At 43.3% G+C, this 16,173-nt stretch overlaps 1 protein-coding gene across 1 annotated transcript; it reads right to left on the bottom strand.

The window, feature by feature from the left end:
* Positions 1 to 8,008: 8,008 nt before the first annotated feature.
* TRIML1 (tripartite motif family like 1) lies at positions 8,009 to 14,508 on the bottom strand. The gene is made up of 6 exons (XM_055416262.2): positions 14,083 to 14,508; positions 13,550 to 13,645; positions 12,193 to 12,423; positions 10,775 to 10,797; positions 10,500 to 10,597; positions 8,009 to 8,559 (listed from the first exon to the last, which is right to left on the bottom strand). The coding sequence occupies exons 1-6, from the start codon at positions 14,506 to 14,508 to the stop codon at positions 8,009 to 8,011; spliced, it is 1,425 nt and encodes a 474-aa protein (XP_055272237.2).
* Positions 14,509 to 16,173: the final 1,665 nt, after the last annotated feature.

Raw genomic sequence — 16,173 nt, forward strand, 5'->3', positions numbered from 1 at the left:
AATCACTGTAAAAACCCTACATGCAGTCTGAATCTGTCAAAAGAACTGATTTTCTGACTCTAAAAGCCAAGGAAGGGACTTGCCTGGTGATCCAGTGTCCAAGACTCTGCACTTCCAATAGAGGGTGCCAGGGTTCCATCCCTGGTTGGGGAACTAGACTCTACCTGCTGCCAACTAAGAGTTTGAATACCACAACTAAAGATCCTGTACGCCTCAAAAAAGATCAACGATCCCGTGTGCCACAACTAAGTCCCAGCATAGCCTAATTAATTTAAAATAATAAATCAATAAAAGCCAAGGGATTCACTGTTCTTTCCCCATTATGTGCCACAACCTCCCTCAAATGCAAATGTTTTATTAAACAAACTGGATTGTTCAGTTAATTTCTACTGAAGAAAAATAAAGCTCAGTGGTTTAAGAAAACAGGCTCTGAAGTCAGTACCCCTAAGTGGATATTATACACCTGGGCTCTTCCACTTGACAAACTTGTGGCATTGGGCAACTCCTTTAACCTTTTCACAGTAGCATAAGCATTATACACAATTCTTCGCCTACAACAGATGTTTAATAAATGTGAGAAAATATTTTCCATCTGGGATACATTATCCAGCAAAATATAATCTTAGTAGAGAGAAAACACATACACATAGAAAATATTTCAAGTCCCAGGTGTTCTCTCTGCCTCCGTTTCATCAATGCCCTAAAGAAGCTTCAAAGCAATGGCTTTATTACCTAAGCATGAAGGTGTGATAATCAGTCATCAGGGTGGAAAGCTAGGGTACAGTCCTGAGAGGGCCACGCTTCTAGGAAAAGGGAAAGCATCTGAACCCAGACAGCCGAGATACCGTCCTTAAATGGAAGATAAGGGTGGTAAAACTGAGAAGAGGCACATAAAATAAAATGTGATTTCCAGCAGACACAACTGCATCGATAATGAGTCTTCCACAGCATGCCCCTTTTAAAGACTTATTCTTTGCCTCTTCATTAAGGAGCTAGTAAGAAAGAAGATCAAATTATCTGTTCAACTCCTGAAGAGTTCAAAAGAACCCTGCTGTACATTTAGTATGTGAAGGATACATTTTCTTCTCCAACTATGATAATGGTTAAAAATCACAGACTTGGAGCCAGACCACTTGGGTTCAAATTCTATTTCTACTCCTTGCTGGCTCTTTGAACATGGTCAAAGTCAAGCAACCTCTCTGTGCTTCATTTTCCCACCTGGAAACTGGTCATAACAATGGTAACTATATCTCTGGATTGTTGAGAGAATGAGTAAATGTGTTCAAGGACTTAGGATAGTCCCATACAGAGAATAAGTGCTATAAGCATTTGCTTTCATCATTATCACTATTATCATTCTATTTCAACACAATTCTTTTCTTGAAGGAATTGTCCTACTGATGACAGCAGAAACCAATTTAAATACTAGTGATGAGGTCAAAAGCAATTCCCTGCCCACTCCAGTACTCTTGCCTAGAAAATCCCATGGATGGAGAAGCCTGGTAGGCTGCAGTCCGTGGGGTCGCTAAGGGTCGGACACGACTAAGCGATTGCACTTTCACTTTTCACTTTCACACACTGGAGAAGGAAATGGAAACCCACTTCAGTGTTCTTGCCTGGAGAATCCCAGGGAAGGGGGAGCCTGGTGGGCTTCCGTCTACGGGGTCACACAGAGTCCGATACGACTGAAGTGACTTAGCAGCAGCAGCAGCAGCAGCAGCCAGTTGGGATTGTTAATCAGAGGGTGGAGCTTGCTCTTTATCAGCTATACACCTATCAGCTGCACAGACACCTATGTATGATGTTGAGTGCTGAGGGGAGGCCAAACTTGGGCCATAAACAGACATTCATAACCAAACTCCACTGCATCTATCTTCACTCTGAATCAACTTAGGAAGCATGTGCATTTAAGCCACATTAACTGACAGTGTTCACCACCTGAGTCACAGCATTCTTCTCCCTTCTTACATACAGGCAGATAAAACTCTGCAAAGAGTAGCAAGGAAGAGTCCAAGAGTTCACCACTATTCCAACAATGCAAAAGTACAAATATTTCATCAGCTTCAACAAATTTCATTTTTATCATCCTTTCCTTGGTATGCATAATGCCCGTGTTGTTCTACAGGCAAAGGCAAGCCATACCAAAGAAGGTTATCAGGCCTTAAGTAGAACTCGAAATGCCGTTCCTTGTTTGGAGCGTCTTTCCTCTTTGACAGAAAATGAATTTATTTCCTGTGTTTTTAGTTGACGGCGTAACAAGCATACAAAGACCAGGGCTGCTTTCGCCATTACATCCTCAACGCCAAGCACAATATGATGGGTAGATGCTCAACATCTGTTGAATGAGTAAAATTCATATCAGGCAGGCAAAGTCTGAGCTTTTAGGGTCCTCATAGTACCCGGACATACATCAACTACCACGTCATTGGACAGACTTTGGTTTTAGAGCGTATGCCACGTCGTTTACACGAATTACTGGCTAATTCACCGAAACTGAAAAAGTAGATTAATTTCCTGCCAGACGAGGAAACCGGGCCTGAGTTAGAAATGAGGTTTCCCCAGGTGGGACGGGGGAGACAAAGGGCCTCGGGCGGCTGCGACCCCGGAGCCCAGACGGTGCCCCAACCTGCCAGGCACAGGGGGTCCGGCGGGGAGCTCGTCCCGGCTGGTGGGCGCCCGGCCTCCGGGATGGAGACCCGCCCGGGAGGTGGAAGGGCTCAGCGGGAGCGCGGGACCGCAGGCCCGGCCGGCGTCGCGGGCTCCTCGCCGCACCGCCGACCCCATCCGGTGGTTCAGGGCGCTGGAAGTCGTGCCGTCGCGGAGGCCGCTCAGGGGCCTGCGGGAGTCGCAGCCGCGGTTCCGGCGTAGTGAGCGCCCCCGGCCCCGGGGCCCACGCGCCGCGGCTCCGCGGTTCTGGGAGCGCGGCTTCCCGCAGCTCTAAGACCAGGAACTCCGCGCACATGTGGGCACCGCTGAGCGTGTTCAGGTGCGCTCACTGAGCGTCGTGTTGGGCTTCCCTGGTGCCTCAGCTGGTAAAGAATCACCTACAATGCGGGAGGCCTGGGTTCCTTCCCTGAGTCTGGAAGATCCCTTGGAGGAGGGCCTAGCAACCCACTCCAGTATTCTTGCCTGGAGAATCCCAAGGGCCAGAAGAGCCTGGCAGGCTACAGTCCACCGGGTCACAAAGCGTCAGACACGACTGAGGGACTAAGCACAAAACAGCACAGCTGTGAGTTAAAATAACTTGGGGAAGTTGACACAAGACTTTGTGGTGAAGTTAAGAGTTCCAACCAAGGACTATCTGGTTTCAGAGCCCAACTGCTGCTCCCCAATTCCTCCCAGGACAGATTTTTCTGGGGGCATAAATACAGTGCTTCTGGCAAGACCATAGGGCACAGAAAAACATGTTCTTTCACTTGTCTTAAAGCTGTGTGTCTGCCTCTTCAGAAATGCCAGTAAAACATTCTGGACTCCCTGCCGTGCACATTAAATTTTGTAGAGGGATGTTATGGCCTTCAAACACGTGCCCACAGGGTCTGCAGGCAACTTTCCCGCCTGCAGAGAGATTCCCAGGGAATAATTAGAAATGTACCCAAAGGTTTATGAATATGTGCATTCATCATAGTGCCGGTCATAATAGCTACAAATGGAGAACAATCTAAATGTCCCACAGTAGGGAAATAATTAAACAAATTAGGGATATTCAAATGATAAAATACCACTTCCATTAAGAACTATGTTTTCCAAAACAATTACTTTAAATACACGATCCTATATTATTTCTGGATGCTGAAGGACAAAAAAAGAGTCATAAGGAACATTATAAGACTAATTGGGGAATTTTTAAAATATGGACTGTTTATTCCATTCCGTTCCGTTCAGTCGCTCAGTTATGTCCGACTCTTTGCGACCCCATGAATCACAGCACGCCAGGCCTCCCTGTCCATCACCTGCTCCCAGGGTTCACTCAAACTCATGTCCACAGAGTCGGTGATGCCATCCAACCATCTCATTCTCTGTCGTCCCCGTCTCCTCCCGCCCCCAATCACTTCCAGCATCAGAGTCTTTTCCAATGAGTCAACTGGTCGCATGACGTGGCCAAAGTATTGGAGTTTCAGCTTTAGCATCAGTCCTTCCAATGAACACCCAGGACTGATCTCCTTTAGAATGGACTGGTTGGATCTCCTTGCAGTCCAAGGGACACTCAAGAGTCTTCTCCAGCACCACAGTTCAAAAGCATCAATTCTTCGGCGATCAGCTTTCTTCACAGTCCAACTCTCACATCCATACATGACCACGGGAAAAACCATAGCCTTGACTAGACGGACCTTAGTTGGCAAAGTAATGTCTCTGCTTTTTAATATGCTATCTAGATTGGTCATAAATTTCCTTCCAAGGAGTAAACGTCTTTTAATTTCATGGCTGCATTAAATATCATCAAATAATACTTACTGAATGTACATTTTTGTATAAATGAAATTTAACAAATGTACTAATTCTTAGAAGATACATATTTATATATTAAAGGTAAAAAGCTGTATCTTTAAGAAATATCTCATGATGAGAAGGCAGTTTACAATATAATTTAGGGTAATTAATTTTCATTTTGCTTGAAATATATATATATACACATAGAAAAAAAATTAGAAAGACACATACCAAAACTTAGCATTGGTTATCTCTGTGTAGTGAGATTAATCTTTTATTTTTTGTGCATTTGTGCACACTTCTATTTTCCTATTGTGATCCATTATTATTTTGTTCCCTCCTCTCTAAAGTATATGCACAGAGAGAAATCTAAGATGAGGAAAAAGTTGACTGACACATCATTGAGTTAAATTAGTATAGGAGAACCTTGTACTCAAAGTAAGATAAGGTACCAATACACACAAAGAATAATAGATCAAAGTTACATTTATGTTGTAAGGGGAGGGATAATTAAAGTAGGAAATAGATAAAGACCTTACTTGAAGAATGAAGTTTTATTGGAAAATTTCAGGACAAGAGAAATATTATACAATATTTTATTTTTTAGTTACTCTAAGCAAACAAACAAACAAACAAAAAAATGTTTTAAAGGTTATAAAACTTCAGTCCTGAGTGGAAATTTGGGTGATGTCCACCAACCTTAGGACAGACTGTCCCTTCTCCTCCAGCCAGCTGTGGGGATACCTGGTGGCTTACTCGCCAAGTCAAGTCCGACTCTTGTGACCCCATGGACTATAGTCTTCCAGGCTCTCTGTCCATGAGATTTTTCAGGCAAGAGTACTAGAGTGGGATCCCTTCTCCAGGGACTCTTCCCAACCAAGGGATCGAGCCTGGGTCTCCTGCATTGCAAGCAGATTCTTTACTAACTGAGCCACCAGGGAAGCCCCTGTGAGGATGCAGGGAAGGAAATGGCTATGATTGTGGATTCTATCTGGTGATACTCACTGCAAGAGGCTACCAGTGCCTTGCTGTCTCCTGGGGAAATTGTCCTTTCAGGAAAAGGTGGAAGAGAGAGATTCAGGAAGGAGAGAGGAAGTTAATGGATGGATAAAAGACAGCTTGAGTGATGGGAGCAGGTTCTTTGTGGGATTCCCTTTATGTTGAAGGAAATGCCTTTATCACATGTTTTGTCTGAGACAGGGAGACCCAGGTCCTTGAACAGTGCAAGGGGTGCCTTCACCAAGCAAGGAAGCATATCTTTTCATTTTTCACGCTGGCCAGTCTTACTCCCACCCTTCCTACCACATCTGCTTGGCTTGGAATTTATATCTAGAAACCTTGGGTGAAAATTTTCTTGCAACTTTTATATCATTATTTACACAAACCCAGAAGGATAAGAAAAATATAGATTTAATTGCCCCCATCCCTCCCCTGTACACACACACAATCAGTGGCAGTCCCAGTGTAGACAGTGATGCAGCCACTCAGGATAACTTTCTCAGAGGAGAAAAAAAAAAAGGCTGGTTTCCTTGGCCATAGCAACCCCTCTGGGACATAGAGAAAAAATAAATAAAAGGGCCATTGCCAAGATTATACTACAATTTAGTGTAATGTGCACTAAATTAAAATGTATTACTTTTACATTCATTTATCCAAATATTTTAAATTCAATTTTTTGTAATTGAAGATGACATACTCCAAATGTGCTTGGTGTCTGCTGTTTATATTTTGCTTCTTAGCTTTTTGAAAGACTAAATCAAGAAATAGATTTTAATGAACTAAGAAATAGAAAGACTTCCCTCTCAGACCAGTGGTTAAGACTTTGTGCCTCCATAGCAGGAGACACAGGTTCGATCCCTCGTCAGGAAAGTTCCACATGCCTCAAAGTGCAGTCAAAAAAGAGAGAAAGAGAAACATAGCCACGGATTATCTAAAACAGATGTGACTGGTTCACCTTTCCACAGTCCTCTGAGTATACCTGATGTCAGGCTGAAAATGCAAATAGGGAACACAAAGAGCAGAAGAGGACAGTATCTGGGATTCAAAGTCTAGTTCATATCTGCTCCCTGCCTTTGAGGGCACAGGATTAAGACGTATAAGGTTGAATGACCAAAGAGGTCTAGATTAAACAGAAGAGTGAACAGAGACCCCAAAATAAGCCCAGTTACTTACTGACCTCCTTCTATGATTTTCTATGCTGATTTAAGAGGGCCCATTATCAACCTTTCCTCATTTATTCTCTAATTTAGAAGTTAAAATTTGTGAAAAACTTTTTCTTTATAATTTGCAGTCATTCATGGGTTAGATCCATGCGTTTTCTTGTCAAAGACTAAAAATACTGACGCTGACTTATCTGAGTGGGAAGAGAAAGGGGAAGGGGTGCCCTCTGCGATAGGAGCACAGGGCACATTTCCTGGAGTGCATTTCCTTCCTGCAATGGGAGCAAGGAAGGAAAAAAAAAAAACCTGCTGGACAGAGCACTGAGAATGTGAAGCACGAGTGAGACAAGACAAAAGAAACTGCTCAGTCTACACCAGGGCTTCCTACACCAGGGCACCCTGGGGTAAAGAGAAAGCTTGATTTGGTCTTTCAGATATGAAAAACCTTCTGCTTATAGAAAATAGCAAAAGCTCGGAAAATAACCTGATATAAAACTCAAAAGGTAAAGAATCAGCCTGCAATGCAGGAGACTGTGTTCGATCCCTGGGTCAGGAAGATCCGCTGGAGGAGGAAATGGTAACCCATTCCAGTATTCTTGCCTGGGGAATTCCATGGACAGAGGAGGCTGGAGTGCTGCAGTCTGTGGGGTCACAAAGAGCCGGACACGACTGAGCAACTAACACACAAAACTCAAAAAATCCCTCGGCACCCACAGCCTTGATACGTCTATTGACTAAATACTTTGCTCTGTCACCTTTGAATGTATTAACAAACAACAGAAGGCTCCATGATCTTGTGAATATGGTAATGTGAATGGCATGGTGATATTCACACATATCTTTGTAGCATTCTGAACACATAATTCTTCCTGAGGACCGACTCTTCAGGCCCCATAGGATGGGAAGAAAAGCACTTTTTCAGAGGAGTCTGAGTCATGAACAATAAGGAGAACCCATGCCTCCAGCCCCCTGGAGGAGTTAGGTTTGCCTTGGCACACAGAGCTTTCACATAAGACAGACACATGCAAATAGTAGAGCTTTTTAGAGTCAAATAAATAAATACACTTGAAAAAAATGACATAGATTTATAAACCTGGCCTATGACAATGGGATTCAGGTTACTGGGGACTAGTTCTATCTTTACAACTTCAGTGATTGGCACATATAGGGGTCAGTCTAGATAATGAATTTGATTCAAGACACAGGATAAAGTCAGCTTTCTCCTATTGGTGTTAGAAGTTGATTGTCCAATTGGGCTGTTCAGTGGGGGCTCAAGATAATGGAAACTCTTGAGGGTTGTGGGGGAGGGTGCTTTCTTTCAGATCACCTGATGTTAATACTATCAGTGCATTAATCATCCTAATTAATAGTTATCAGTCGGTCTTAGACCTCATTCTCCAAGAAGGCTGACGGCATCTCTGTCAGACATGGTGATTCAGTGAGCAGATGACAAGAGGGCCTGTGTTGGTGCCTTCGTTTGGGAGACAAGGGGAGAAGATGGGCCTGAGAGCCTCTTGGAAAGAGGCTGGAGGGAAGCTGTAGATGAGGGACTCATCTGTCACGTTGTAGAATGCTATATGTCCAGATTCATAGTCTAAGAAAATGCCAACCTTATGCACTGGCTCTCTGACGTGTTGGCCTTTCAAAGGTGATGAGACCCAAAGACTATAGTCATCGCCAATCTTTAAGCCTATAAGTGAGAAGAGGTCCCCAGGAGGCTTGGGGAGATTCCCCTTCCTGCTCACCGAGTCCTTGCAGATGCCCACCTCCCACTCGGTCTTGTTGCCCACTTCCACCTCCCAGTAGTGTCTCCCACAGGTGAAGACCTGAGTGCCCAGCACCGTGGCAGACTGGTCAAATCTTTCAGGGTTGTCAGGCAACTGCTGTCGGATTCCTCCGTGTTTCACACTTTTCAAATCTTCAGACAAGACTAGGTAGGCGTTGGCTGTGGCTGGATCTAGGGTTATATCCGCTGCAAAAGGAGAAAAGAATGAATCCCCATTTGCATTCTAGAAAACTCTCTTACGTATGTGGAATTTAAATTAAGGACTGAGTATCTAGTCCCTTTTTTTTTTTTTTCCGACTGAGCCACTCAGCATTCAGGATCTTATTTCCCCTACCAGGAACAGAACCCATAACCCTTGCGGTAGAAGCATGGAGTCTTCTTAACCACTGGATCACGAGGGAAGCCCCTAGTCCTATTGTTTAAAACTTAATTTAGGTGACTGGGGTGGGGATTTTTGTCCTGATTTGAACAGTGTCTCTGAGACCCTTTTTTTACTATATCACAAAACACAAAGAGTAGATCTCTAAAAGGAAACCAATGAATCATGTGGAGAATGATACTAAATCTCTGATAATGGAGTGGAAGTGGTTCTGTTTAAAAGACACTTGTAGAACTAAGAACTGTTTATCCACACAGGTCATATCTTTTGTCATTTGTATTTGCTTTAGCCAGAGTTGGTTATAGTTCTTGAGTTTGAATGGGAGAAAAAGTTATCGGTTACTGAACTACTTAGGTGCCAGGCATATTTTGTACACTATCTCATTTAATCATGGCAAATATTATTATCTTCTTTCCATTTTTATAAAAGAAGAAAATACTGAGGTTCATAGAGGTTAGGAAACTGGGCCAAGATTACAAAGTTGCTGAGTGTTTGAATAGCAGTTCCTAATCACCATTTTTCATTATCTCAAGCTTAAATGTATTAATAACTTCCTATGAGTTAGGGCTCCCCAGATGGTGCTAGTAGTAAAGAATCTGCCTGCTCATACAGGAGACACAAGAGTCACAGGTTGGATCCCTGGATCTGGAAGATTCCCCTGGAGTACGCAATGGCAACGCACCTCAGTATTCTTGCCTGAGGAATCCCATGGACAGGGGAGCCTGGCAGGCTACAGTCCAAGGGGTCAAAAGAGTCAGACATGACTGAGCACAGGAGTTAGTGCAACTGCCAATGACCGTTTGATGAAACACGTTTTGAACCCCGTGAGAGACCTCCTCTCCCAGCCTCCTGGGAGTAACTTTCATTGATTATCCAGACAAGACTAGGCACCCCCATCATATCATTTTATACTTTTCTTTGTAGATCAAATCCCAATCATCACTATATGTGTGATTAATATCAGTCTCCTCAATCCCACTGTAAGATCTACAAAAGCAAAAGTAAGTGTGTTTCGTTCATCATTGTAAACATGTGCATGCGTGCTGTGTGTGTGTTAAGTCGCATCAGTTGCGTCTGACTCTGTGCAACCCTATGGACCGTAGCCCACCAGGCTCCTCTATCCATGGGATTCTCCAGGCAAGAATACTGGACTGGGTTGCCATGCCCTCCTCCAGGGGATCTTCCTGACCCAGGGATCGAACCCATGCCTCTTATGTCTCTCTTATGCATTGGCAGGTGGGTTCTTTATACCACTTTGCACCACAGAGCTTAATAGCACAGTCCCTACTATAGCACATAGTAGGCACTTCTCAAATATCTGTCAAGTCCAGCATCCATTAGGCCTTTCTCTGAAGGTCAGATTGTCACCAAGATAAAAGGTGAAACCTAATGCTCACCTCTCTAAGCTTTAGCCAGTGTAAATATTTGGAGCATTCTAAAAAGGATAGTTCTTTGAATGTTCCCTCACTGAGATTTAAGAGTTTAGATCAGCTTTTATCCTCACAAGAACAGAGGGAGCAACGCAGAACCCCCGGAGGACGTCTGTGTGTGTGCATGTGCAAGGTGATGGGAAGAACAAAACAGAACCATGCAAACAAAGGAAGGAGCAGGTCTCAGAAACCACAGTCAGATCAAACATCAATCAAGTTCCAGTGCTTCTGTCTGTTCCTGCAGAGACGGTCTGCGCCCACCCTGCACCCACCAACTCTGAAAGCCCCGAGAGGGTCGACCAATCATGCTGACTTACTGCTGAATTTTCTTAGCATCTCCCTCATTCCTGTGATGTGGCACAGAGTCAGTTCCGTGCTGGTGGCCTCCGGACACTGAAGCAAGAGGGGCTCGCTCCTACGGCAGGGCAGAGACGGTCACTTGGTCTCTGCACAGACTGCATGACCTTCTCCAACTTGAGAATCCAGCCCTTTCTGCCCCAACAGCATGGACACTTTCATCCCATCTGAAAATCTATTGCATCAGCACCACCACCCTGTTCCTTACACAACTGAACACAGAAGAAAAACTTACCTTTCCAGTATTCCTCTCACATCCTAAGGGTATAAAAAAAAGAAGGTTAGTTTTTCTGCACTCTGAGCGCTAGCAAAGACAGTCCATTTTGAATACAGTCCTTTGCAGATTTCATAGAGTCCCATTCCCGTGGCTCTAGAATACTTTGAATGGGAGAGAGTGTGGCAGAAAAAAATCTCGAACTTCTTCTAGGATGAGTGCTTGTGAACGTGAGGTGTTTCTCACAATAACTAAACATTTCTTTTTCTCCTATCATCCTTTGTCAACAGAATCTGTGGCTGAGAAAGGAGTCAAACTATTGGCCTTATTATTTAATGATGCCTCCGGGAGGTAGAAATAAGCAAAGGGAAGGAGCTTTGTGAGAGGTGAAACTAAGCCAGTGTGTGGTTAGACTGGGTTACTCTATGTTCTAAGTCTCGCTTCAGTCGTGTCGGACTCTTTGAGACCCTATGGACTGTAGCCCACCAGGCTCCTCTGTCCATGGGATTCTCCAGGCAAGAATATTGGAGTGGGTTGCTGCGCTGTCCTCCTGGAGGATCTTCCTGACCCAGGGATTGAACCCAGGTCTTTTAGGTCTTCTGCACTGGCAGGCAGGTTTTTTACCAGTAGTGCCACCTGGAAAGCCCGGACTGGGTTATTGGGAAGGCAATAAATTAAATAGCAGCATTCTGGGGAGCTAGTCTAGGAAAGAGATTTGAAGCTGGAAACAGGAAACTGGAACACAGCTTACATTTAAGAAGGTCCCAAAGAATGCAATAGCAGCCTAGAGAGGTAGTAGAGGAAAGATGGTAAGGAATGTGGACTCAGGACACAAACAGCTGGGTTCTATCACCTCCTAGCTATTTGACAGGCAAATTACCTGAATCACTGAACAATTGCCACTATTGCCTGGATGAAAGGCGAGTTTGGGGAGAATGGATACATGTATATGGATGGCTGAGTCCCTTTGCCGTCCACTTGAGACTATCATAACGTTGTTAATATAAAATAAAAAGTTAAAAGAAAACAAAATAATTCGCTCTATTAACCCATTTTATCGCTACCAATCACCTATAGTAAATATCATAATAGTATTTAACCTCATTGGGTCTTTTTGAAGATGTAACTTAAAGTGCCCAGTACCCAATGTTCATTAAACATAAAATATTTGGCAAAGCTTAGATTGCAATAAGGCAGGCACACACAAAAATTGGAGTCATCATTTGACTTGTTTGGATGGACATTCCTCATTTTTTTTTCTTTTCCTCTTCAAAATTTTATTTACACTATTCAGAGAACAGTCATTCTTTAAGAAAGTTTTCTTAGGGGGGCCAGAACTTAATTTTTCAAGTAAATAAAGAAGTTTATTCTGTGCAACTTGAAATATGATAGGTGACATAAGGGATTTTTTTTTTCATTAGTTTCTCCAATGTTCTTACCTCGAAAGACTCTATAATCGAGTTCTGACACGTGGACTCTATCTGTTCCATCATTTTGCTCAGGCTTCGCATCTGCTGGGTCAGTCTGATCTCATTGTCCCGCAGTTTCTTCAAGTTCTCTCGTTCCTCCATTTCTAGCAGCTGCAGCTGCAGCTGCTCCTCCTCCTTTAGGAACTGGTGCATTTTTGCATATTCTGACAGGACAACCTGCTTACAGGTCTTTGCCTCTTCCTGCCATCACACCGGCATGCACACACACACACATACACACACACAAACAATGTAATAAAGTTAGTCACAGAATCACTTATGTAGATCTTTAACTCTTGCAAAGTCCTAGAGTTCCACTGTGACAATTCTTGAAACCTGACACATAACACATACATTCTGTTGACTAACTGGGTGGATACTTTGATATTTTCCGAGCTATGTGTTGTAGCTTATAGTAGTAAAAAAAAAAAAATCAAAAATTCTACTCCTAGGAGATTGTCATTCTAGTGGAAGCAACAAAAAATAAACAAGCAAATTATGATAGGTGGTGATGAGTACTATTATTTTTAAAAAGTAAATTTAGCAAAATAAAGTTAGGACAAAAATTAAGGTGGGGGAAGTGTGCATTCATTTATTCAACAAGCATTTAGTCAATGAAAGTAGACAATGGATCACATACTAGGAATAGAAATGAACATCACAGATGCTCCCATGTAAGAAGTCAGAGGTTATTGAGATAATCAAAAACACGCTTTAAAAAAAATCTAATTAGACATCTAGTTCTGCTCTTTGCTGCTGCTGCTGCTGCTGCTGCTGCCAAGTCACTCCAGTCGTGTCTGACTCTGTGTGACCCCACAGACGGAAGCCCACCAGGCTCCCCCATCCCTGGGATTCTCCAGGCAAGAACACTGGAGTGGGTTGCCATTTCTGCAGCTAACCTCGAGCTCTTGTTCAGGTGTACTAATCCACACTGTATTTTGCTTCAATTTTCCTTCCTCTTTGTTTCCTTTTTATCTGCCCTTTTTCCCCTAAATCATTTGATATATTCTTTTTTTTCAATCAATTTCCATTCTATGTGATATAAGTGTAACATATATTTCATAATTATAATCAGAGCAGAAATATAGATAGCCACCATGTGGTATAGGTACACAAAGAAGGGAAAAATAAGCCAGCCAGGGGATGGGAGACTTGAGCTGAGTCTTCAGATGGACAAACAGAGGTAGGCAGCCCAAAGCAAGGATACTCCACGCTGCAGCACTGGAGATGGTAAATTCTGTCATTTTCTTCTGATGCTCCATGAAGCATCCCTCTAGTCCCCCTTGTAGAATCACATACAAAATGGAAAAGTAAAACAGATACTGACCTTACACAATATCACTCTCTCCTTCTCATGGTTTAATATAACTTCTGTTTCCTTTCTCTTTTTACACAAAATGTCTAGTATTTCCTGGAGTTTCTCCTGCAATAGAAACAAACTCTCTGCGGTAAATGAGCAGAGCACTAGGTCATGAAGGGGTCTTGAGGACCACTAACAAGATGAATGAGACTTTATATCAAAAGGGGGGAAAGGATCCATGCCCAGATTTGTGGTCCAGTGCCTGGAGATTAGCACCCATGACTGTCACCCATAGAAAATACTATGGCAGTTGGGGCTTCCCTGGTGGCTCAGACGGTAAAGAATCTGCCTGCAAGGTGGGAGATCCGGGTTTGAGCCCTGGGTCAGGAAGGTCCCCTAGAGAAGGGCATGGCAACCCACTCCGGTATTCTTGCCTGGAGAATTCCATGGACAGAGGAGCCTGGTGGGCAAAGAGTCGGATGTAACTGAGCAACTAACATCACCTTATGAGATAGAATCTGATTTGTGTCCTGAAATTTATATCGAGCCTCCCATCTTACTTTGTGATGCTCCTCAGCCTCACTGGAAAGATTCATTCTGTTTACTCCATGGCCTTGGGTTAAGAAGTTGTGGCCCCCCAGCTCCTCGTTAGACAATATCCTGGAGGCAGCCAGCATCCTCTCATAGCTGCCCTGGTTGCCCTCGCTCTGCAGCACCTGGGATCTGAGCTGCTTGCCGATGCCAGCCAGCCTCCCCAGGCGCTCATTGGGCTGGAAATGCGGGATCTCCAAGGTCCTCCAGCACTCAGGACATGACAAGGGGGTGTTATGTTCCTCCCAGCTTCTCAGGAGACACACCAGACAAAAGCTGTGCCCACACTCGGTGGTCACTGGGCTGGTGAAATAGTCCAAGCAGATGAAACAGGTCAGTTCCTCCCTGAGATTCTCCATCAGATCTGCTGTAGACATTTTCTCAAGGAAAGACATCTAAGCAAGTCTCTATTCTGGGATTTGAAAATGCTCCCCCAGAGTCTATTGTTTCGAGTAACAAGTGGGTCATCATTTGCTATGTTGTTATTACACAAAATTCTTACTCTCCTCTGTGACTGATTTCACCCATTCACACAAAGCCAATTATGACTTAATTTGGAACTCCTGTATGCTGGGTTCATCATCAACCCCAAACTTTTAAGGAATCTCATCATGTAAGCCTCATGCTGGATTCTGAGGATACTTGCTAAGAGTTGTCATTTCAAGAGTTGGTTCAGTTCAGTCGCTCAGTCGTGTCCGACTCTCTGCGACCCCATGAATTACAGCACGCCAGGCCTCCCTGTCCATCACCAACTCCCAGAGTACACTCAAACTCATGTCCACAGAGTTGGTGATGCCATCCAGCCATCTCATTCTCCGTTGTCCCCTTCTCCTCCCGCCCCCAACCTTTCCCAGCATCAGAGTCTTTTCTGTGTATAAATAGTACCGTCAAACCACTGAGACATTGGTTTTAGGCTGGAGGGTTGGGTAATTTGGTATAAACCAGTACAGAGATTTAAATTATAATGATCTCTGATAATATCTGAATTGGAGTCTCATCCAAATCTTTCCACTAATGGAATCTAGTTGAGATACTGAAGGAAGAAAACTATAGTATACATTCCTTCTCTCCTTAGGGCCTTGTCTTTCTTTGACCAAAGCCTACAAGCTTTTTGCTCCTTTATCAGGTACTGTGTCCTTTGATTTAATTTTATTCATTCCCCCAAATGAGACTAATTCCACTGAAGCATTCCCTGACTTTTGATGTACAGTGGATTACTAGACTTATGTATTGCTCTGTGCTACAGACCATGATACTCACCTCTCTGCCACCACAGAAAGCACCGAGAACATCTTTGTTGTTGGAAGTTGCCGCAGGAAAACATGACACTGCAGAGTGGATGGAAAGAAATTGTATTTCAGGATAAACATAATTTTTCCCATTTCTTTTCACCCTTTGAAAAATTTTAAACTAGGCCTTCTTAAACCTCATCCCTTCTTACTGGACAGAAATTAAGTATGTAGATGTTATTTTTATACTGATGAAAAAACTAAATGTTCAGTTTGCAGACTGTGTACAAACCACCTCTGAAATTAGTGCTGAATCCTATACATTGGCTGTCATATGTTCAGGAGTCGGGTCTTGTCATGGCACGTCCTCCACTGCCTGCATGCCAGGAAGTAGAATCTTAAAAGCTCTTCCTCAGAGTCTAACCAGCTCTATATCCCCATCATGTTCATCATACTTTATTTCTATTTTTCTCCTCTCACTCTCCAACTTGGCAACCTTTCATGGTTCTCCGCTACTCATGTTAGCCTAATAATTTCTCAACAAGATGTTGAATGTTTTCTTATCCTGAACTTTTGTCAAAAGACGTTTTCAAGCCTGAAATGATTCTGCCTCCACCTTCCATCCTCCTTGTCAAAACTCATTTTTCTAAAGTCATTAATGTTTTAATCACGTGTCATATGGGAATGACTAGGGTGAGAATTTATGCTAGAAAAAAGAAGCACCAGAGCAAAGAGTTATACCAAATTTTGGGTCATGAAATCTCTACTGTTCAGATTTCTTATAGGCTAGAAATTAGGGGCACAGCTTCAAAATATTGTTAGAAATTAGTC

Source organism: Moschus berezovskii, chromosome 26 (assembly GCF_049115385.1).
Source record: "Moschus berezovskii isolate FMDL1 chromosome 26, NW_MosBer_1.0, whole genome shotgun sequence".
Lineage (NCBI taxonomy): Eukaryota > Metazoa > Chordata > Mammalia > Artiodactyla > Moschidae > Moschus > Moschus berezovskii.